We start from the raw sequence: 22,069 nt of genomic DNA, 5'->3' as shown, positions 1-22,069 counted from the left end.
TCGAGCCTGACTTCCTGTACAGCACAGGCCCTTGAAATAATTCCCATTTGAACTAGAGCATGGGGCCAGTGACCCTGATCTGCTCTTTGGGATCTAGCAATGAGGAGCTCTGTTCTGGTTACTATTGAAAGGATCAATAGAGAGAACGGGCCACCACCAGCATCAGAGCCCTTTGATTTCTGGGTAAGGACTATGGTGCAGGAGGCTCACCTTTTAATCTCTAACTCTGTAGCTTTGGTTCTGGGTCAGCTCCAAACCCAGCTTCCCTTCCAGCGTGGCTGGAATCTCATGGGAACAGTTGATCTTGTGAGAGTTTCACAGCCTGTGTCCAAAGCTGCACAAGGCGAGCCCATCTGGTTTTGGTGTCACTGTGATGGCCACCATCTTGGCCGACACACCAGGGGTTGGTCTGGGGACCTCCAGAGCTGAGAGCAGGAGCTGCTACAGCTTGAGCCAAGCCTCTCTAGGAGGGGCTTTACCGGACCCAGCTCCTGTGTGGACCAGGCCCAGAAGGGACATGTAACACACGCTGGCCAGGGGGTTACCCATGGACATCCCATCCCGATGGGGTCTGGAATCTGAATTCTGAACCTGAATGTGAACTGGACCTGAGTCTAGATCCCAGCCTGGCCTCTCCCTCCCCTGTCCCTGAGCCAAGCCCTGCAGGTACCTATCACGGTGATGGCCAGGATCTCACTGCGGGCCTGGAAGACTCTCTGGGGGCTGAGCTGGTTGCTGGCAATGCACTGGTAATTCCCGCCATGGCCCAGCTGCACAGACCCGAAATACAGCGTGTTCCCCACAGCCGTGGGCGGGCCGAGCCCCGAGATTGCAGCCAGCTCCTGGGCGTTGTGAAGCCACTTGAACAGGGGGGCGGTGCCAGACTCCACCGAGCAGCTGAGATTCAGGCTTTCTCCAGCCATGACCTCTGGCCCCATGCGATCTGCAGCAATGGTGGCCCCGGACACAGGCACTGCAAGCACAAGGGAGACAGCCTGAGAGCAGGGTTGGGGGTGGAGAGATGCTCCATCACAGACACACCAGAAAGGGGTAACCAAGGCTGGGCCACGCAATAGAGAACAGGCTCCAGAGGTAGCGATGTCTGGACCTTGTTCACACAAGGGGGCTCCCTTACCACCAGGGCCGGCTCTGGGGCAGCAAAAAAGCCTCCCGCCGCCCCCCCCCAGCGCAGCAGGGGAGGGCACGGAGCCCGGCCACGGGCCCGCTCTCCCCGGCGGCCAGAGCCCCGGGGGGAGGGCGGCAAGCCCGCCGTGGCGCCGCTCATCCCGGCGGCCAGAGCGCTGGGGGGAGGGCGGTGAGCCCACCGCAGCTCTGCTCTCCCCAGCGGTCGGAGCGCCGCGGGGAGGGCTGCGAGCCCAGTCGCGGCCCCGCTCTCGGGCTGGAGCGCCGCGCTGTGCCGCCCCCCTCCAGGTGCCGCCCCAAGCACATGCTTGGTGGGCTGGTGCCTGGAGCCGGCCCTGCTTAACACGATGGGAGGGTTGAGGGCAGAGTCCCACAGCCCAGTCAGCAGCGTGGGGTCCATCCTGCCCACCACACAGAAGCACCAGGGACAGAGAACGGAGGAGCCCCTACATGTGGGAGTCAGGATGCTGCCATGTCCCGCTCCCCACAGTCACCACCGCAGCTCGTCCCACCATCATCCCGGTCTACACACAGAGATCCTGCCCCACCCCACCCCACCCCGAGGGAGCGCGTGGAGCCGGCATACCGAGCACAGAGAGGTGGAAGGGGTCGCTGTGCTGGGGGCCGCTGGCCATGCCATTATCAGCCTCGCAGGAGTAGGTCCCAGAATCCCGCTCAGATGTCACATTCAGGGCGAGGGATCCTGGCCCTCGGGAACTGACCGTCCTGTTCCCCATAGCAGCCCCCTCGTGATGAAACCGATAGAGGATGGGGGCTGAGCCGCGGGGCGACTCGCACCGGATCTCCACCACGTCCCCGATGGTGGCCCAGGCACTGGCCGTGCTGACGGTCAGGCGAGGCGGGGACACTGGAACTGACAGAAAATCAGGGCAGGTCAGGGCTCAGCCTGTACCCCAGGGAGCTGAGAGGAGGGGCAGGGAATTCACTAGGATTAGGAGCTCTCTGGGCGAGAGTGTTTCCTGGCTCTGTCAGTGTAATGCCCAGCACCGTGGGCCGGGTCCCTGGCTGGGCTCCTTGGCACTGCCCTGTACAGATATCAGGTCATTCAAAGGGAAGGACCATCGTGTTCTGGACCTGGCGCGTCAGCCCATTTACCCCTCGTGTCATTGAGGCAGCAGGCTGCTCTAGGGTTGCCAACTTTCTAATTGCACAAAACCGAACACGCTAGCCCTGCCCCTTCTCCGAGGCCACATCCCCTGCCCCTCACTCACTACATTCCTCCTCCCTCAGTGGCTCGCTCTCCCCCACCCTTTCACTGGGCTGGGGTAGGGTGTTAGGGTGCGGGAGGGGGTGAGGGCTCCATCTGGGGGTGCAGGCTCTGGGATGGGGCTGGGGATGAGGGGTTTAGGGTGCAAGAGGGGGCTCCAGACTGGGGGGTGGGGCAGAGGGGTTCAGGGTGTGGGAGCGGGCTCTGGGTTGGGGCAGGGGGTTGGGGTGCAGGAGATTGTGAGGGCTCCATATGGGGATGCGGGATCTGGGGTGGAGCTGGGGGTGAGACTACGTGGCTCTGGGAAGAAGGATAAAGGAGTTTGAGGCAGAAGTGGTGTTCTTGTCCATCCTCCCTGTGGAAGGAAAAGGCCCGGGTAGAGACCGTTGAATCGTGGAAGTCAACGAATGGCTACGCAGGTGGTGTCGGAGAGAAGGCTTTGGATTCTTTGACCATGGGATGGTGTTCCAAGAAGAAGGAGTGCTAGGCAGAGATGGGCTTCACCTAACAAAGAGAGGGAAGAGCATCTTCGCAAGCAGGCTGGCTAACCTAGTGAGGAGGGTTTTAAACTAGGTTCACCAGGGGAAGGAGACCAAAGCCCTGAGGTAAGTGGGGAAGTGGGATACTGGGAGGAAGCACGAGCAGGAGAGTGCAAGAGGGGAGGATTCCTGCCTCATACTGAGAAAGCAGGACAATCAGCAAGTTAGCTTAAGTGCCTATACACAAATGCAAGAAGCCTGGGAAACAAGCAGGGAGAACCGGAAGTCCTGGCACAGTCAAGGAATTATGATATGATTGAAATAACAGAGACTTGGTGGGATAACTCACATGACTGGAGTACTGTCATGGATGGATATAAATTGTTCAGAAAGGACAGGCAGGGCAGATAAGGTGGGGGAGTTGCATTGTATGTAAGAGAGCAGTATGACTGCTCAGAGCTCCAGTATGAAACTGCAGAAAAACTGTCTCTGGATTAAGTTTAGAAGTGTGAGCAACAAGGGTGATGTCATGGTGGGAATCTGCTATAGACCACCAGACCAAGGGGATGAGGTGGACGAGGCTTTCTTCAGGCAACTAACAGAAGTTACTAGATCACAGGCCCTGGTTCTCATGGGGTACTTCAATCACCCCGATAGCCGCTGGGAGAGCAATACAGCGGTGCACAGACAATCCAGGAAGCTTTTGGAAAGTGTAGGGGACAATTTCCTGGTGCAAATGCTGGAGGAATCAACTAGGGGCCAAGCTCTTCTTGATCTGCTGCTCACAAACCGGGAAGAATTAGTAGGGGAAGCAAAAGTGGATGGGAACTTGGGAGGCAGTGACCATGAGATGGTCGAGTTCAGGATCCTGACACAAGGAAGAAAGGAGAGCAGCAGAATACGGACCCTGGACTTCAGAAAAGCAGACTTTGACTCCCTCAGGGAACTGATGGGCAGGATCCCCTGGGAGAATAATATGAGAGGGAAAGAAGTCCAGGAGAGCTGGCTGTATTTTAAAGAATCCTCATTGAGGTTGCAGGAACAAACCACCCCGATGTGTAGAAAGAATAGTGAATATGGCAGGTGACCAGCTTGGATTAACAGTGAAATCCTTGCTGATCTTCAAGACAAAAAAGAAGCTTAGAAGAAGTGGAAGATTGGACAAAGGGATGTTAAGAGCAACAAGAAGGGTTTCTACAGGAATGTTAGCAACAAGAAGATGGTCGAGGAAAGTGTGGGCACCTTACTGAATGAGGGAGGCAACCTAGTGACAGAGGAGGTGGAGAAAGTTAATGTACTAAATGCTTCTTTTTGCCTCCGTCTTCATGAACAAGGTCAGCTCCCAGATTGCTGCACTGGGCAGAACAAAAATGATTAGTGGGCTGGAGCACATGATTTATGAGGAGAGGCTGAAGGAACTGGGATTATTTAGTCTGCAGAAGAGAAGAATGAGGGGGGATTTGATAGCTGCTTTCAACTACCTGAAAGTGGGTTCCAAAGAGGATGGATCTAGACTGTTCTCAGTGATACCAGATGACAGAACAAGGAGTAATGGTCTCAAGTTGCAGTGGGGGAGGTTTAGGTTGGATATTAGGAAAACTTTTTCACTAGGAGGGTGGTGAAGCACTGGAATGAGTTACCTAGGGAGGTGGTGGAATCTCTTTCCTTAGAGGTTTTTAAGGTCAGGCTTGACAAAGCCCTGGCTGGGATGATTTAGTTGGGGATTGTTCCTGGTTTGAGCAGGGGGTTGGACTAGATGACCTCCTGAGGTCCCTTCCAACCCTGATAATCTATGATTCTATGAGTGGTTTGGGGTGCAGAAGGGGGCTCCAGAGTGGGGGGTGGGGCAGAGGGGTTCAGGGTGTGGGAGCGGGCTTTGGGTTGGGGCTAGGGTGACCAGATGTCACGATTTTATAGGGACAGTCCCGATTTTTGGGTCTTTTTCTTATATAGGTTCCTATTACCCCCCACCCCCGTCCTGATTTTTCACATTTGCTGTCTGGTAGGGTTACCATATTTTGTGCCTCCAAATGGAGGACACTCCACAGCCCCCGGCCCCGCCCCCAGCCCCGCACCAACCCCTCCCCCTCCCCAAAGTCTCCGCCCCCTCCCCTGCTTCCCGCGAATATTTGATTCGCGGGAAGCCTGAAGCAGGTAAGGGGGGGTGTGGGGGGAGGAGGCGCGGCCCAGGCTGGCCCCCCGGTGTTTCCAGCCTGGCCCCCCGGCGTTTCCAGCCTGGGTCGGCTCGGGCCCTGGGGTTCCGGCCGACCACCCCCGGCCTGCCCAGCACTGCCGGCCCCCGGCGGCCCGGCGCACCCCCCCGGCTCCCGGCTCCCCGGCCGGCTCCCGGGCCGGCTCCCCGGCCCCGCGGGCTCGGCTCCCCGGCTCCCCGCCTGGCTCCCCGGCTCCCCGCCCCGCGGGCTCGGCTCCCCGGCTCCCCGCCCCGCGGGCTCGGCTCCCCGGCTCCCCGCCCGGCTCCCCGGCTCCCCGCCCCGCGGGCTCGGCTCCCCGGCTCCCCGCCCGGCTCCCCGCCCTGCGGGCTCGGCTCCCCGGCTCCCTGCCCGGCTCCCCGGCTCCCCGCCCCGCGGGCTCGGCTCCCCGCCCGGCTCCCGGCTCCCCGGCTCCCCGCCCCGCGGGCTCGGCTCCCGGCCCGGCTCCCGGCTCCCCGCCCCGCGGGCTTGGCTCCCCGCCCCGCTCCCGGCTCCCCGGCTCACCGCGGGCTCTGCTCCCCGGCTCCCCGCGGGCTCGGCGCCCGGCTCCCGGCTCCCCGGCTCCCCGCGGGCTCTGCTCCCCGGCTCCCCGCGGGCTCGGCTCCCCGGCTCCCCGCCCCGCTCCCGGCTCCCCGCCCAGCTCCCGGCTCCCCGGCTCACCGCCCCGCGGGCTCGGCTCCCGGCCCGGCTCCCGGCTCCCCGCCCCGTGGGCTCGGCTCCCCGGCTCCCCGCCCCGCTCCCGGCTCCCCGCCCCGCGGGCTCGGCTCCCGGCCCGGCTCCCGGCTCCCCGGCGGCTCTGCTCCCCGGCTCCCCGCCCCGCTCCCGGCTCCCTGGCTCACCGCCCCGCGGGCTCGGCTTCCCGGCTCCCCGCCCCGCTCCCGGCTCCCCGGCTCACCGCCCCCCGGGCTCGGCTCCCGGCCCGGCTCCCCGGCTCCCCGCGGGCTCAGCTCCCCGGCTCCCCGCGGGCTCGGCTTCCCGGCTCCCCGCCCCGCGGGCTCGGCTCCTCAGCTCCCGGCCCCGCGGGCCCGGCTCACCGGCTCCCCGGACCCCGCGCCCGGCCCGGCACTGTGACCCTGGCCCGGCACTGCCCCACTGGTTCCCGGCCCGGCACCATGCCCCCGGCCCCGCACCGGCGCCGGCCCCGGCCGAGCACCACCGAGCCCTCCTGATTTTCCCGGACATGCCCGGCTTTTGGGGATTTCCCCCCGGACGGGGATTTGAGCCCCCAAAAGCCGGACATGTCCGGGAAAATCCGGACGTATGGTAACCCTACTGTCTGGTCACCCTAGTTGGGGCAAAGGTTTGGGGTGCAGGAGATTGTGAGGGCTCCATATGGGGGTGCGGGCTCTGGGATGGGGCTGGGGACAGGGCCAGCTCTAGGCACCAGCAAAGCAAGCAGTTGCTTGGGGTGGCAGATTTGCAAAGGGGGACAAGAATCCAGCATGGGAGCTAAGAACCAACAGGGGCCCCTGGGAGCTGTAGTTCCTTGGTTAGCTCCCTGCCTATAGAGCCAGCCCTGGAGCAGGGAAAGAACTACATTTCCCAGCATTCCCTTGGCCACTAGCAACAGGAAGGGGTGTGGGAAAGGAGTATGGAACTGAAATCTGCAGCTTGCTGTGAATGGTAGGAACAGAGCCAGCTCTAGGTTTTTTGCCGCCCCCCCTGCCCTGGGCTCCCCTCGCCCACACCCCCTGCGACCCCAGCACTGGCCCCCACCCGCACCCCCTGCCGCCCCAGCCCTGGGCTCTTCCCCAAAGAAGGAATTGGGGGGACTAAAGGGACAGTGCACCTCTCTATCTGAACTAAACCTAGCAAGGGAGGTATGTGGATCCCACTAGAATTTAAAATGAAAAGTAAGGGAGGGGAGGCTCTGCTAGACTGAGCAGCTTTAGATACAGTACCAGGCACTTAGGAGGAATTCCACTTCTGAGCCATGGAAGCAGAAATTGACTTTTCCTCTCCAGATATAGCTAATATTCAGAAAGGGAATCTAGCACCTGCCTTCCAGATTTGAACACCCTCAAAATTCAGGAGAGCTCAAGCTCCATTTGGGCAGCTGTTACTTCATTTCCCCCAAATCAAATATACTGATCCACTGTAACTTGCTGTAGAAAAAGTAGAATAAATTGAGCAAGAAATGCTGCCCAGTGGTTATTAGGACTGGAATTGCTATTTTCAACAGCCATTGCTTTTTTTTTTTTAAAGTTTTAGCTTTATTTGTTTAAAAGAAAGACCGTGATAGTGCATTCCCCATAGAAACAAAGAATGGAGCAAAAGAATAATAAAGGCACCTCAACTTTTCCTCATTTATGTAGAACAGTCTTATAATATGCATCCAGACATCCTCCAATCACACAAGCTGAAAATTGTTCCACTTTACTGCAGTTCTGTAACCGCATGGGAACCAATCCTGTCTGTGCACATCCAAAATTCCTGCTGAATGACCTTCCCTGGGAGCGAGTTACCAGTGACCCAGGGCTGGGGCAGCAGGAGGGTGCAGTTGGGAGGGGGAGAGCCCAGGGCTGGGGTGGGGGGCAGCCAAAATTTTTTTTGCTTGGGGCAGCAAAAAACCTAGAGCCGGCCCTGGCTGGGGATGAGGGGTTCAGGGTGCAGGAGGGGGCTGCAGGTTGAGGCAGGAGGTTGGGGTGCAGGGGGATGTGAGGGCTCCATCTGGGGGTGCAGATTCTGGGGTGGGGCCAGGGATGAGAGGTTTGGGGTGCAGGAGGGGGCTCCAGATTTGGGGGGGCTCAGGACTGGGGTTGGGGGTTGGGGCATGGGCTTCCCTCCGGCGGCTCCCAGTCAGCAGCGCAGCGGTGGGGGGGCGGGGGTAAGGCAGGGTTCCTGCCTGTCCTGATTCTGTGCTGTATCCAGGAAGCAGCCAGCACGTCCAGCTCCCAGGCGGAGGCGTGGCAAGTGGCTCTGTGTGGTGCTCTCGCCCACAGGCACCGCCCCCACAGCTCCCATTGGCCGCAGTTCCTGGCCAATGGGAGTGCAGAGCTGGTGCTCGGGGCGGGGACAGCGTGCGGAGCCTAGTGCCCCTCCCGTCTAGGAGCCAGACCTGCTGGCGGGGGCAAAACGCGGAGCCAGGACAGTTAGGGAACCTGCCTTTGTGTCGCAGCACCTCCGACTGGACTTTTAACTGCCCAGTCGTAGGTGCTGATCAGAGCCACCAGGGTCCCTTTTCAACCAGGCGTTCTGGTCTAAAACCGGACGCCTGGCAACCCTAGGCTGCTCTGAGGCCCAGCTAGGCCCAGCCACCTCCCCGCCAGCTGTGATCCCCCTGGGCACAAGCGTACCCCACACCCACCAGCTTGGTGTCTCGGCCACGCCTAGTGGTGGCTGAGACTGCTACAGCCGTGGCTGCCAAGCTGGGGCTTTCGCCTCAGGCAGCAGAGGCTCGTACATTTAGAGCCCAATTCCTGGTTCTCCCGGTTGCCAGCAGCCTGCCCGAGGGCGCAGTGTAACATGCCCCATCTCTGCAGGGTGGGGAGGCTGGAAGTCGGCAGAGGTACCCCCCGGGGTGCGTGTGACGGGCCTCTCTGCCCTGTGGGGGAGTTTGACAAATGCATTTCAACCAACTCCATTCACAGCCCCATGCGGAGGCCATGTCCCTCCCTGGGGCTTCCAGCTGCTACAGCCATAGGCCTTGTCCCTCTCAGCAGGCCCAAGCCAGCAACAGTATCCCCCCAACATCCCCCTGCTGACCTTATGGCTAGGGAGAGTCTCTCATGCCCACCCAGGCGGGGTAAAGCCCCTGTCACCACATCACTCAGCTGGGACCTGACTCACCCTTCACGGCAACTTTCACCCTTGGGCTCGGTGCTGGGGCGTTGCCATTGGAGGCCATGCAGTAATACTCCCCTGTATCGGTCTCCGTGGCCGCGCGGATCTCATAGACCATCCTCTGAGAGCTCCGAGTCTCTGTTCTCAGAGCCTGATTGGAGTCTTCCCGGTACCAGGAGAAGGTGATTGGTCCCGTGCCCATAGTCACAGAGCAGTTCAGCACCAGCCGCTCCCCTTCCGTCACCTGCCCCCTGAGGGGCTGGACCTCCAGGAAGACTCGGGACACCGGGATTCCTGTGGGAGAGGGGGACAAAGGAGGGCAGGACGTGATGCGGTGACCCAAGGGATGGGCTCGGTGCCATTTGGTCAGATCAGCACTTCTGCCCCCAGGTAAGGGTAGGGGTCCTGTGTGTACAGCATTGATTTGGGGAGGGGACAGAATGCAAGACCCAGGCCCACAACACTATGAATCATGGGCCCACATGATGTGTGTGGTAAATCTGCTCAGCTTTGCAACGGCTGGTGTATGTCCACTTTCCATTGATGAAGTGGTGAACCAATTAATAAATTCGCACTGCTTGTCTTGAGCAGTGCAAGATGGTATATTCCTGAGGTACAAGGCTGGGAGCTGGGGGGATTTGACTGCTGCCTTTCTCTGTGTGATTCATAGAATCATAGAATATCAGGGTTGGAAGGGACCTCAGGAGGTCACTAGTCCAACCCCCTGCTCAAAGCAGGACCAATTCCCAACTAAATCATCCCAGCCAGGGCTTTGTCAAGCCGGGCCTTAAAAATCTCTAAGGATGGAGATTCCACCACCTCCCTAGGTAACCCATTCCAGTGCTTCACCACCCTCCTAGTGAAATAGTGTTTCCTAATATCCAACCTAGACCTCCCCCACTGCAACTTGAGACCATTACTCCTTGTTCTGTCATCTGCCACCACTGAGAACAGCCGAGCTCCATCCTCTTTGGAACCCCCTTTCAGGTAGTTGAAAGCAGCTATCCAATCCCCCCTCACTCTTCTCTTCTGCAGACTAAATAACCCCAGTGGCTCTGGGAGCATTCATGCAATCTAGCTGGGTGGGAGGCTTCACATGCTGTTGGGCTGAGTGATCACAGCATCTGGAAGGGTTTGCTGCTTGTCACTAGCAAAGCATTGTGAGAGACAGCCCAGGCTGGAGAGTTAGGGGGCTCAGTGGTCCCACAGTCCCAGGCTGCACTCTGGGGATCCCGTCACAGTCAGAACCTGCAGCTGGGGGATCATCTGCCCTCATCGCAGGACCCAGCCTGGTCGCTGATAGTCAAATCGGCTTCAGCCCTGACACATGAGGGTTAATCTGCCTGCCAAAAACATGCCCAGATCCACTTGGCACCATCAGTCAGTCTAGGCTCTGCTGTGATCCTGCTCTCACTGTAGCAAGGGGAGTTTTTCCATTGACTCCAATGGGAGCAAAACCAGGCCCTTTATTTGAGTCAGTCCCACATATCCCCTCAACTGGGTCAAAGTAGCAAATCAGAACAATCCAAGACAATGTCAACTGGCTCCTCTCCCTGAGGCCTCCAAGCCGTTGCTTTGGCATCAAGTTCTCTGCCAAGATTTCATTGTGTCCAGGGCCAGATTCTCACACAAGCTCAGCCCCCAGCACCCCCCACCCTGGTTGGGTTCCCCCACGAGCTGACGTGCTGTGCTCTTTTGGCCCTATGCGAGCAGAGCTGATTCAACTCCAGCCGCCGTTCCGAAACTCTATTTTGCACCATGGAATTTATCAGGCTCAGACGCCACAGGAAGCTCTGCATAGATTCCATGTAGTTTTCTTTCCATCCCAGGTAGGTGGGAACCTTCAGAACCTGCCCCCAGCATCCCTGCCCCAGACACTCACGTTTAACAGCAATCTTTAACTTGGGACTCTGTTTCCATACACTTGAAAACTGCACCTCACAATGGTAAGATCCTGAGTCTTGTAGCCCTGCCACTGGGATGTGGTAGTCAGGGGAACTCCAAGCTTCTCCCAAGGCCCTGCTGTCTTTGTAGAAGAATCTCTGGAGCAATGTGTCCGATTTCTGGGGGTTGAGCTGTGTGACACAACTCAGAGTCACCGGGCTTCCTTCTATGGGGTCACCTGAGTGTGCTGCCCTCAGCACCGGAGACGAAAACAACTCTAGAAAGAGATCAGAGATCAGACTTGGTCACCAGCAGTGTTCAGTGCCAGAGCCCAGGGTGGGCTTTGGAAACTAGTGCATTTCAGATTGCCAGACAGACAGGGATCTATCTCCTGCCCCATTCCCAATCTCTGCTCCCCATCCCTAAAATCTCCCATCACAATGAATCTGTTTCCCTGTGAGAGAACATTTCACTCTCATTTGGAGTCCTGATCCCCTGTAACAGCCTGTCATTGACTTCCTGTTGGTGTTTAAAACCTCTGACCACATCAGAACAGGCCTCCTTTGAGGGACCTTCTGCTGCTTTATCTCCCATCATAGAATCATGTAGAATCCTAGAATATCAGGGTTGGAAGGGACCTCAGGAGGTCATCTAGTCCAACCCCCTGCTCAAAGCAGGAGCAATCCTCAGACAGATTTTTGCCCCAGATCCTTAAATGGCCCCCTCAAGGATTGAACTCACAACCCTGGGTTTAACAGGCCAATGCTCAAACCACTGAGGGAGGCAGGTAGCAGGTGCCAGATGATCATTTGTGTGGCCATTATTAGGTATTATTATCATTGTCTTTCATTGTATTATCCAACCCCACTTGCTTTGCTCCATGTAGACATACAGATATTAAAATATTTCTCAAACATACGTTGTTAGCAGCTACGGCTCTTGCTCCTTCTTTGCAGAGGTGGATTAGGGGTTTGTGGGGCCCTGGACCAGAACAAATGGGGCCCCTCCCGACCCCTTCCACCTGAAGTCCCCCTTCTCACACCTCTGGCACTCCTGCTGGGGAGCGGGGGTTGGGGTGCTGGGGCTTCCCCTGCTACCCGGCAGGAGCACTGGGCGAGTGGGGGGAGCGGGTCAGGCCATGGGGGCGCCCATTTTTCCAGGGGCCTCCCAATTGGCCCAGACTCCTGGGCATGGGCCCCATTGGCCCAGTGGCTAATCCGTCACTGATTCTCTGCCCTTCTGTCTGCAGCAAGTAAGATTGTCAACACTCACCCTTATGCATATTCCAAACCTTTAGCTTCCCCTCAGAGCTAAAGCCAATGAGAGTCAGTAGCCCCATCCCAACAAGTGGACATCTTGTCTGGGGAGCATTAATTAGGCTAAAGTTAAATACGCAGTTCCCAGGAAAGGAAGCTCTGATCTTTGATAAGGAATCTTCCAACCAAATCAAAGACTCCCATCATTCACTTGTGGCTAAGATTCCCATCTCTTTCAGTCTAGCTAAGGAAACCCCCTGCCAGGCGACTGACAGGAATAACTTCCTTTTCCCATGCAGAGTGCCCTATGTCTCCTATGCGTGAACCAAGGGCCAGGGAGGAGGATGGAAGCTGTAGGAGTTAAACCAACTAGAGCCAACTGTCTGGGAGACCCAGAAAACTGAAGGTAAAATAGGGCAAACCCCGTTTCCCCAAGAAATCCAAACTACCCTGCCTTCACCTCCAGCCCCATTGCACATTTGTTTGCCTGATTTATCTCTGTGTGAATAATCCATCTTGTTCCTCTGATGCAATGTCTCATGTCCTATGATAAGCCCTGGAAGACGTGAAGTGAAAGGTATTAGATACAATCAAAGAATGTCTGGCCCGTGTCCATGGATTTAGAGGACTATAAGAGGTTGTTTGTTTCCTTTCTAATTGGTTGCTGCGCTCTAGAAGTGACAGCTATTGTATAGCACAAGCAAGGGACAGGAATGTTAAGAGATATAAGCATGTAAAAGGGGGGAGCCCAGTTCATAGTCCAGGCTAATACTGAAATACAATCCATGGAATGAATTAAACCTTCTGACTAATAGGAGCATCGAAGAGACAAGGTGGGGGAGGTAATATCTTTTATTGGCTCAACTTCTGTTGGTGAGAGAGACAAGCTTTCGGGCTTACACAGAGCTCTTCTTTGGGTCCGGGGAAGGTCCTCAGGCCTAGTCTACACTAGGAAATTAGGTGAGTATAACTGTCACTCGGAAGTGTGAAAAATCCATCCTGCTGAGCAACGCAGTTAAACCAACTTAATCCCCGGTGTAGAATAGGCTAGGCCAACAGGAGAATTCTAGCTACCGTCTCTCGGGAGATGGATTACCTATGCCGATGGAAGAATCCTGTCTGTTGGTGTAGGTGGCGACTTAACTGAGGCGCTACAGCCTTGCAGGGGCAACGATGCCATTGTGTCACTGTCGCAGTTTATGTGTAGACAACTCCTCAGAGTGTCACAGCTAACTACTAGGTGAGTTGGTGGGTCCTGGTCTGTAGGGAGCTGGCTTCTGATGATGAGCTTGAAGAGGCTGGGAAGTTATTTGAAGGCTGGAAGAGGAGGTTTGGGAAAGATTTCTTTCTAGAATCTTTCAGCTGCCCACAGGCCAGGACCCACCAGCCCAAAGCGGCACCAGACTCAGCCAGAAAAACAGGTGCAAAACCTGCAGACACAGCTCACTGCTACAACGATCCACACCCCCCACAACACATCTGTCAAGATCCATGGGTCCTACACGTGCCTATCCCAACATGTGGTGCACCTCATCCAGCACACTGAATGCCCCAATAACAACTATGTGGGTGAAATGAGACAATCACTACACCAGGGGTGGGGAACCCTTTTTCTATCAGGGGCCGTTGACCCACAGAAAAAATCAGTAGTGGCCCACACACAGAGCTGCAGGGGAGCGCGGAGGCTTGGGGCTTCCCCTAGGCTCCGGGATGGGGCTACAAATGAGGGGTTCAGGGTGTGGGAGGGGGCTCTGGGTTTGGGCAGGGGGCTGGGTGTGGGAGGAGGTTCGGGGTGGTGGCTCGGGAGGGAGTTTGGGTACAGGAGGGGGCTCAGGGCTGGGGAAGGGGGTTGGGTGTGGGAGTAGGTTTGGGGTGGTGGCTCTGGGAAGGAGTTTGGGTGCGGGAGGGGGCTCAGGGCTGGGGCAGGGAGTTCGGGGTGTGGGCTCTGGCCGTGCGGTGCTTACCTCAAGTGGCTCCCGGTCGGCGGTGCAGTTGGGCTAAGGCAGGCTCCCTGCCTGCCCTGTCTCTGCACTGTGGCTGGAAGCAGCTGGCATGTCCAGCCCCTAGGCAGAGGCATGGCCAAGCAGCTCTGCGCTCTGCCTGCAGGTGCCGCCCCTGCCCCCCGCCTGTAGTTCCCGGCCAATGGGAGCTGTAGAACCGGTCCTGGGGGTGGGGGCAGCACGCGGAGCTTCCCTGATCATCCCTTCGCCTAGGAGCCACAGGGACATGCTGGCTGCTTCCAGGAGCTGTGTGTGTGTGTGGGGAGCACTGAGGCTCAGGGCTTCTGGCCCACGTTGTGGAGACTTGCTGCAGGCCAGATGAAATTAAGCAGTGGGCCGGATCCAGCCCATACACCGTAGGTTCCCCATCCCTGCACTACGCTCTCAAATTAACTCACACAGAAACATTACAGAAGAAAAAAAAAAAACCTATCACCTGTGGGCGAAACACTTTTCACAAACGATCACTGCATATCTGACCTCTCGGTCCTTGTCCTCAAAGGAAACCTGCACAACATCTTCAAAAGATGAGCCTGGGAACTTCAATTCAGAACTAGCTAGACACTAAAAATCATGGACCGATAGAGACACTGGATTTATGGCTTATTACAAGAATCTACAACCCCCTAAACTCGCCCCCCACAGTTTCCTCCTCCCTATGACTGGAGGGATGTTAACTGGCCACTTCCCCTTGAATGGTCCCTTGAAATGTATTAACTCCTGATGCTAAACAATCTGCTGTGACACTCTCGGTACCTTTCCCAGCCCTGTTGAAGAGCTCTGTGTGGCTTAAAAGCTTGTCTCTCTCACCATCAGAAGTTGGTCCAATAAAAGCAATTCTCTCCCCACCATTCCTTGTCTCTCTGATATCCTGGGACCAACAAGGCTACAACACTTCATAGGAGCATCCAAGAAATTTGTCATGTCCCAACACCATCTGCTGGATACTGATGGAAGCAGCTGAAAAACGGAGAGCTGACATCTGAGTGCCCGTTTACCAGGGCCGGATAGAAATAAGAGGGGATATAACCCGTGACCACATGTGGACCTCAGAGCTTTGCTAAACCCCCAGGTGGGAAAGACTCTCTCTGCCCCCCACATCATGGTCACAGTACGAAGCAGAGTTGACAGAACCTACCAATAAGCTGCTGAATCCAGACGTGTGACCTGATGCCCGGACCAGCTGGGTGGAAAGGACTCTCCCCTATGCCAGGGTCACCGGGGCCAGGAGAAGTGGTGAGATTTCATTTCAAAGATTGTGTTTCTCCTGCTATTCTTTAATATGACAAACTGCAGATTAGCTGGTTGAGTCTGCGTTCTTTAGTGAGCCCTCACTAACTAATGCCATACGCAGGGGTCTCTGACGTAAGCCCAGGCAAACTGGCCTAAGAGAGATTTAAAACAATACCTTTACGCAATTGCTTTTGGTATTTTAAACTTGTCCCTTTCACCCCAAACTATTTAAATAGCAGGGCCCACACGCTAAGCCTTAAAAGTGCCTTTGAGACAAGCGTATCCTTCCTCCTTGGAGAAATCCTGGAAGTGTGAGAAATGTATCAGAGGGATTAAAGAACCGATGAACGTAAATAAATGTAATAAGAAATTTTGGTGATCTGCACACTTCCTCGGTACACCTGCCGAGCTAGTCTATGACAGTTGTAAGACTTTATTGGTGTGTTCAGTGCATGCCTAGAACACTTGTTATGTGTACACTTGACTGGTGCCGTGTTAATGGTAGACCAGTGTGGTCCGGAGTGAATTAATAAACTGTTGATTGGTTAAGAATAACCAAGTGACCTGATCTGAGAAATACTATCCCCGGTAAAAGCTGACCTGAAAAGAACCTAGCATTAAAATGAGTAAGCAAACCGCTCATGGGGCTCTGTAGAAGGGGTTATCCTGTTTAGATTCCATTCCAATACTGGCTACAGCTTTTATCACATTGACAAATCGAGTCTGTTAGATCTCAGCTTTAAAATCAAACCGACACCTCGGCACATTCCTAAAATGGATCCATTTTACGCTGACGCCCGTCCCTGCCTGCTGTGCTGTAACGCTGCTGCTCCTACAACTAGAGATAAAGGGCCCGATTCTGACCTCACTTACCCCTGGGGATGTCAGTTGTAGCAGCCAGTGCAGTTACGCCAATGTCAAAGCAAAGGGAGACCAGATTTAGGACTAAAGTCACTTGGCCAAATTACAACTTTCCTAATGGCATCTAGGTAAAGGCAAAGCCTTCCCCTCCAAGGAAGCTGGGGCAGGATGTCCGCTACTTATTGTGCGAAGAAAGAGGTGATGGGCTCAAGCAATAATGACGGTGTCCTCTGCACCACATGACCTCGCACACACAGTACGTGCGAGGTCACGCCTTGCACCACTGACAGAAGATGCACCAGGGCTCAGCTCTGAGTATGTCCTGTGTGCTGGGACTGTCCCCTCACTCACAAAAATTCCTCACCTTGGACAGAAATAGACACCTTAGGAGAACTGAAGTCAGTAAATATGACTGGAGTTCTCATTGATCCTGTGCAGTGATATCTGCCACTGTCACGTGTCTTTGCTTGTTTGATGAACAGCTCTGAGTTCACATGGGATGGTTCAACTTTTGTTCCATCTCTGTAATAGCTTATCCCAGACACCTTTGCTCCCCACCATCCGTAGCACCTCAGGCGCAGCTGGTCCCCTTCGAACACGGCATAATAAGGGGCCTGGAGAATCAGCCAATCTGAAAGAGAGACACCAAGAGCCAATGGCGTGTTTCCGCATGGCCCAACAGGGCCTGTGCCCAGGAGCCCCAGCCAGTTTGGGGCCCCCGGAAAAATCTCCCCCTGGCATGGCCATGGGGCTGGAGGAGCTCTTGCTGCCCGCCATGGCCCCAGGGCACAGAACTTCTCCAGTCTCAGGCCCGCGGGGGAAGGGACAGAGCTGGGCTGGGTCTGGAACGGGGGCAGGGCCATGGGGGAAGGGCAGAATGGGACGGGGCCATGGGCAGGGCCTCAGGGGGAAGGGACAGAGCTGGGCTGGGTGTAGAACGGGGGCAGGGCCAAGGGGGAAGGACGGAATGGGGTGGGGCCATGGGCCGGGCCACAGGGGGAAGGGACAGAGCTGGGATGGGTGTGGAACGGGGGCAGGGCCATGGGGGAAGGACGGAATGGGGTGGGGCCATGGGCAGGGCCTCAGGGGGAAGGGACAGAGCTGGGCTGGGTGTAGAACGGGGGCAGGGCCAAGGGGGAAGGACGGAATGGGGTGGGGCCATGGGCCGGGCCACAGGGGGAAGGGACAGAGCTGGGATGGGTGTGGAACGGGGGCAGGGCCATGGGGGAAGGACGGAATGGGGTGGGGCCATGGGCCGGGCCACAGGGGGAAGGGACAGAGCTGGGCTGGGTGTGGAACGGGGGCAGGGCCATGGGGGAAGGGCAGAATGGGATGGGGCCATGGGCAGGGCCTCAGGGGGAAGGGACAGAGCTGGGTTGGGTGTGGAACGGGCAGGGCCATGGGGGAAGGGACAGAGCTGGGCTGGGTGTGGAACGGGGGCAGGGCCATGGGGGAAGGGTGGAATGGGACAGGGCCATGGGCAGGGCCTCAGGGCCAAGGGACAGAGCTGGGCCGGGTGTGGAACGGGGGCAGGGCCATGGGGGAAGGGCAGAATGGGGTGGGTCCATGGGCAGGGCTGCAGGTAGAAGGGGCGGGGCCACGGTTCCGGCTCCTGGCTCCTCCCCGCACTTGCTCCAGCCAGGGCCCCAGGAGACTTTAGTCCGCCTCTGCCGAGAGCAGCAGCTCCAGGAGATCGCGGCACCAGGGAACTCAGTGCACTCAGTTCTGCAGGCTGTGGGCTGCAAGTCGCACTCACCCCTTGTGGGGAGGGAGAGGGAGAGTCAGGCAAAAAAGTTCCCCATGCCGCAGGTAAAAGTGAACCACAAGAAAATCCTTTCTAGCCAGGAGAAAGTCAGACACTAATTTGCCCTGGTAGGGCGGGGCAGGCGAGCCAGAGAACAGCAAGAGGGGTGAGTCCAGGCTGAGCGAGGGGCAGGCAGGAGACAGGGTCAGGGCTCTGGAGAGAGCGAGCGGGAGGGAACAGCATCAGAGGAGGTGGTATGGCAGCTCCCAGAGGGGGAAAGAGGGGGTTGTGCCCGCTGGCCTGCACCGTGGAATTTAGGAGCAAACCCAGATTCTATTGACTGATCCCCCACCACAGCCCAACCCAGGAGCAGCCTCCCCAGACTGCAGGGACGGGAGCGTGCCTGCCCCACTGCTGCTCCGGCTCCAGCGAGCTGGGGGCAGGTGCCCCAAGTCCTTTCTGCTGCAGCCAGGGGCCTCCACGTAGGGTGACCACCCATCCCTTATTTTAAGGAACACCCCTTGAGCATTTGAAATATTAAATTGAAGCTTACGACAATTGCACTGTATTCCGGAGGGCAGTAGAAATGTACACGTGAGAGAACAACATGGTCTGCTAAGGGAAATGGTGTTTCCCTAAATTGTCCCTTATTTTTCACGTGGTTTTCCCCAATTTCCATTCAACAAAAGTGGCCCCCCCACCTGCAGGCTAGATCCCTGCCAGATCCCCAGTGGAGCTGTGGGCAGGTAGCTGGCGGCACTTCCCTCCGCTCACAGCTTCAGGAGGCTGGGTTTGCCCCACTGCAGAATGGGCAGCAGCGCCACAGGGCCCCACAGGTCAGAGCAGAGCAGAATGGCTCCGACCTGCTCTTATGTTACTCACCCTTAGAAATGGTCAGCTGAACGGGGTCGCTTCGCCCGAAGCCAGGAGCCTCGCACTGGTATCTACATGGAGCACCCATCTTTATGTTTTCAATTCTGAGACTGTTTTCTTCTGTGGATCTGAAGAACTTGTCGTTGTGATACCATGTGAATCTCCGTCCAGGAGGGTGGGATGTGCTGCATGTCAGAGTAACGCTCTCCCCCCTAAACACTGTGCTCCACGGAGGGTCAAGGGTCAGCGTGGGCTTTTGTGCAGTCGCTGAAGGGCCGGCGGAGAGGGAGGGAGAGAACAGGACAGAGCCGACCTTAGCGTAAAGGAGGAGATGAGCCCCATGCCCTCAGCACGGGAGGCCGGAGCCAGGGAACTGCGCAGGGCTACGCTCTAGGCTGGGATTGCCAAAGGGGTTAGGCACCTGACCGCCTGGGCAGTGCCCCTGGTTATCAAGTATTGTTTGGCATTGGGGAGGGGGCGATGTTCTACTAGCGCCCCATGGCATCCAAGTCCTGTTTAGCATTAGGGGGTCATGGGATAATGTCCCAGTGGTGCCCCCTTGGTACCCAGGTATTGTCTAGTACTAGGGGGTAGTGGGGTAATGTCACAGCAGCACCCCCAGTACTCAGGTATTGTCTAGTACTAGGGGGCAGTGGGGTAATGTCACAGCAGCACCCCCAGTACCCAGGTACTGTCTGGTGGCAGGGGGCAGTGGGGTAATGTCACAGCAGCCCCCTGTACCCAGGTACTGTCTGATGGCAGGGGGCAGTGGGGTAATGTCACAGCAGCACCTCCTGGTACCCAGGTACTGTCTGGTGGTAGGGGGCAGAGGGGTAATGTCCCTGCAGCACCTCCTGGTGCCCAGGTACTGTCTAGTATTAGAGAGCAGAGGCAGTACCCCCTGGTACCTGCACATTAGGGGTTGGGGCCTCTGGAGTTTATGCTAGCAGGAATAATCAGACGAGCAGGACTCACCAGCTAGTCCAAGGGCTGCAAAAGAAACGAGAAGGAGCGAGGCTGAGTGCAGAGCCTGTTTCCTCCGACACCAGCACGGGGGCAGTTACGGGAAGCCCCCTGGCCTGTGTCGAGCAGCTGCTCAGATGCGGGGATCACAGAGGTCCCTTTTTGCGTCACAATCTAGGCAGGGAGCCAGCTCCCCAGGCGGTCAGAGCCCTCACCTCCCCTGCACATGGGGACACGGAGCCCACATGGGCCAGGGGCTCCTCCAAGGCCTCCCATGGAGTCTGGGGCCAGGGCCGGCTCCAGGCACCAGGCACCCAAGCACATGCTTGGGGCGGCACCTGGTAAGGGGCGGGGGGGGGAAGCGTGGCGCGGCATTCCGTGGGGGGGGACGCTCTGGTGGCGCAGCGCGGTGCTGGGGGGGCGGGCTCCGGTTGCGCAGGGCTCGGCGAGGGGGCGGCGCGGGCGCGGTGCTGGAGGGGGGGGTTTCGGCGGCGCTCGGCAGGGGGCGGGGGCGGGCTCCGGCAGCGCGGCGCTCGGCGGGGGGGGGCAGCGCGGGGCTCAGTGCTCGGGGGGGGTTCCGGCGCGCGGCGCTCGGGGGGGTGCGGCGCGGGTGCGGCGCGGGAGGGGGGTTCCGGCGGCGCTCGGCGGGGGCGGGGGCGGGCTCCGGCGGCGCGGCGCTGGGTGGGGGGGACGGCGCGGGGCTTGGCGCTGGGCGCAGGGGGGGGGGGCGGGCTCCCGTGCTCGGCAGGGGGGCAGCGCGGCGCTCGGCGGGGGGGCTCGGGGATGGCGCTTTTTTTTGCTGCTTGGGGCAGCAAAAAAGCTAGAGCCGGCCCTGTCTGGGGCAGAGCTGGGGAGAGAGCCCAGGTGTCCAGACTCCTAGAGCTGCACCGTCAGGACTAAGCACAGACCAGAACCCGTCTGAGATGGGCTCAGGGTGAGTCCATGGACTCAAAGTGCTGCCGGGGTTTGCTGTGGTAATGTGCATTCAAACCTGCACCTGGTTTGTCACACGTGAGACACCTGCTGGCAGCACATCCCAGCTACCCCAGCAGCTCACCCGCCCCACCCCACTGTGCCCGGCTCTGCTGCCCCACTGGCATTGGCCATGGCGTGTCCCTCCGTAGGACCACGTTGGATCCCTCCTGGTACCAGAGCCCAGCTCTCTTCATTCCCCAGAGTGTGAAGATCTGGGAAGCCAGCAAACCCCAGGGGAGCCCACGCTGAGCTGGACAGGACACATGCTGCTCCCCTGGTGTCCCTGGCTCTGCAGCTTGGTGAATGGGGCTGATGTCTCGCCTGCTCTTGGACAGTGAAATGTCTTCCCTGGCCATCACCAAACCTTGCTGCCACCTCATGCCTGCAGCTAAAATGGCCCTTTCCTTGGCACTAACTGCCCCCTTGGGGCTGTCTGCAGACTGGCCAGGGACTGAATGGGCCATGGAGACTGAGTCCCCCTCTTCATCCCTGCAGCAGGGGGATCCCTCTGAATCTCACTAAACTCCTCGGGGACAGTTGCTCCCCCCTGCAGCCTGCATGGGCTGTCTGCGCCCTGGGACTGCAGTACAATCACCCAGCCCTCCTGCCCACCCCCACGGCCTCCCAACACCCAGCCCCCCAGTCCCTACTCACCCAGCACAAGCAGCGCTGCTCTCCCCGGCATCCTGGGCTCTGTAAAAGGGGCCTGCTGACGCACCGCAGCAAAACACGCTCCCCTTTGCATAACGTCTGTGCTGGGGAAAGAGGAAGGAAGCGGCTTTCCCTTTTGCGTAAGGGCTGCTCCACTCCTGCTGCCGCAGGGGCTGCACCTTTCGCCCAACTAGGGTGACCAGATGCCCTGATTTTATAGGGACAGTCCCGATATTTGGGGCTTTTGCTTATATGGGCACCCCCCCACCCCATCCCAATTTTTCACACTTGGTATCCGGTCACCCTACGTCCAGCCCAGGGACCGGAGCCCGCTAAGGGGAGCTCAGCACTCACTCACAGCCAGCCTGGGATGCGGCTGCCACAGCTCTAGGGGTGGGGTGCTACCCATCGCCTCTCCTGAGGCCAGAAGATCTTTGATCCCCATATGGAGCCGCTCCCAGGTACAGGCAGGGGATCTTGGTTTAGCCTCATCCTGGCTCTTGTATATACCAGGCGAGACACAGAGGACCAGACCCCAGTGGGTGTAAATTGTCTCTGCTCCAGTGAAGTCAATGGAGTGATTTACACCAGCTGTGGATTTGGCCCAGGGTGCTCGTCTCCCTCTGGTCTTTCTGCACATTGCCAGCGTTCAGCTGCTGACCCTGCACATGACACCAGAGGATCTGCAACCCCCCCCCAGCTCCCCGAATCCCCCGACACTCCCAGCCTTCCCAGCTCATTTGCCCCGTCTATAATGACAGTAACAATGCTGGATTCCCAGCCAGC

General features: G+C 57.9%; 2 protein-coding genes across 3 annotated transcripts in view; both read right to left on the bottom strand.

Moving 5' to 3' along the window:
• LOC101943016 (Fc receptor-like protein 3) overlaps nucleotides 1-21,404 on the bottom strand; it is a 32,512-nt gene extending 11,108 nt beyond the window's left edge. Inside the window, exons 1-7 of one of the 2 annotated variants that reach the window (XM_065573695.1) lie at nucleotides 21,287-21,404; nucleotides 18,704-18,961; nucleotides 16,442-16,708; nucleotides 10,726-11,004; nucleotides 8,850-9,137; nucleotides 1,730-2,017; nucleotides 671-973 (exon numbers count right to left, since the gene is read on the bottom strand). In XM_065573695.1, coding sequence (XP_065429767.1) covers nucleotides 671-973; nucleotides 1,730-2,017; nucleotides 8,850-9,137; nucleotides 10,726-11,004; nucleotides 16,442-16,708; nucleotides 18,704-18,961; nucleotides 21,287-21,377 — 1,774 coding nt within the window. In that variant the 5' untranslated portion in view covers nucleotides 21,378-21,404. The remainder of the gene's footprint in view (nucleotides 1-670; nucleotides 974-1,729; nucleotides 2,018-8,849; nucleotides 9,138-10,725; nucleotides 11,005-16,441; nucleotides 16,709-18,703; nucleotides 18,962-21,286) is intronic. The other variant, XM_065573696.1, reaches the window with a different exon arrangement.
• NDUFS2 (NADH:ubiquinone oxidoreductase core subunit S2) overlaps nucleotides 1-22,069 on the bottom strand; it is a 349,529-nt gene that overhangs the window by 14,599 nt on the left and 312,861 nt on the right. The window lies entirely within an intron of this gene.

This window comes from Chrysemys picta, chromosome 20 (assembly GCF_011386835.1).
Source record: "Chrysemys picta bellii isolate R12L10 chromosome 20, ASM1138683v2, whole genome shotgun sequence".
In the NCBI taxonomy this organism is placed as follows: Eukaryota; Metazoa; Chordata; order Testudines; family Emydidae; genus Chrysemys; species Chrysemys picta.
This window is presented reverse-complemented; position numbering and strand designations above follow the sequence as displayed.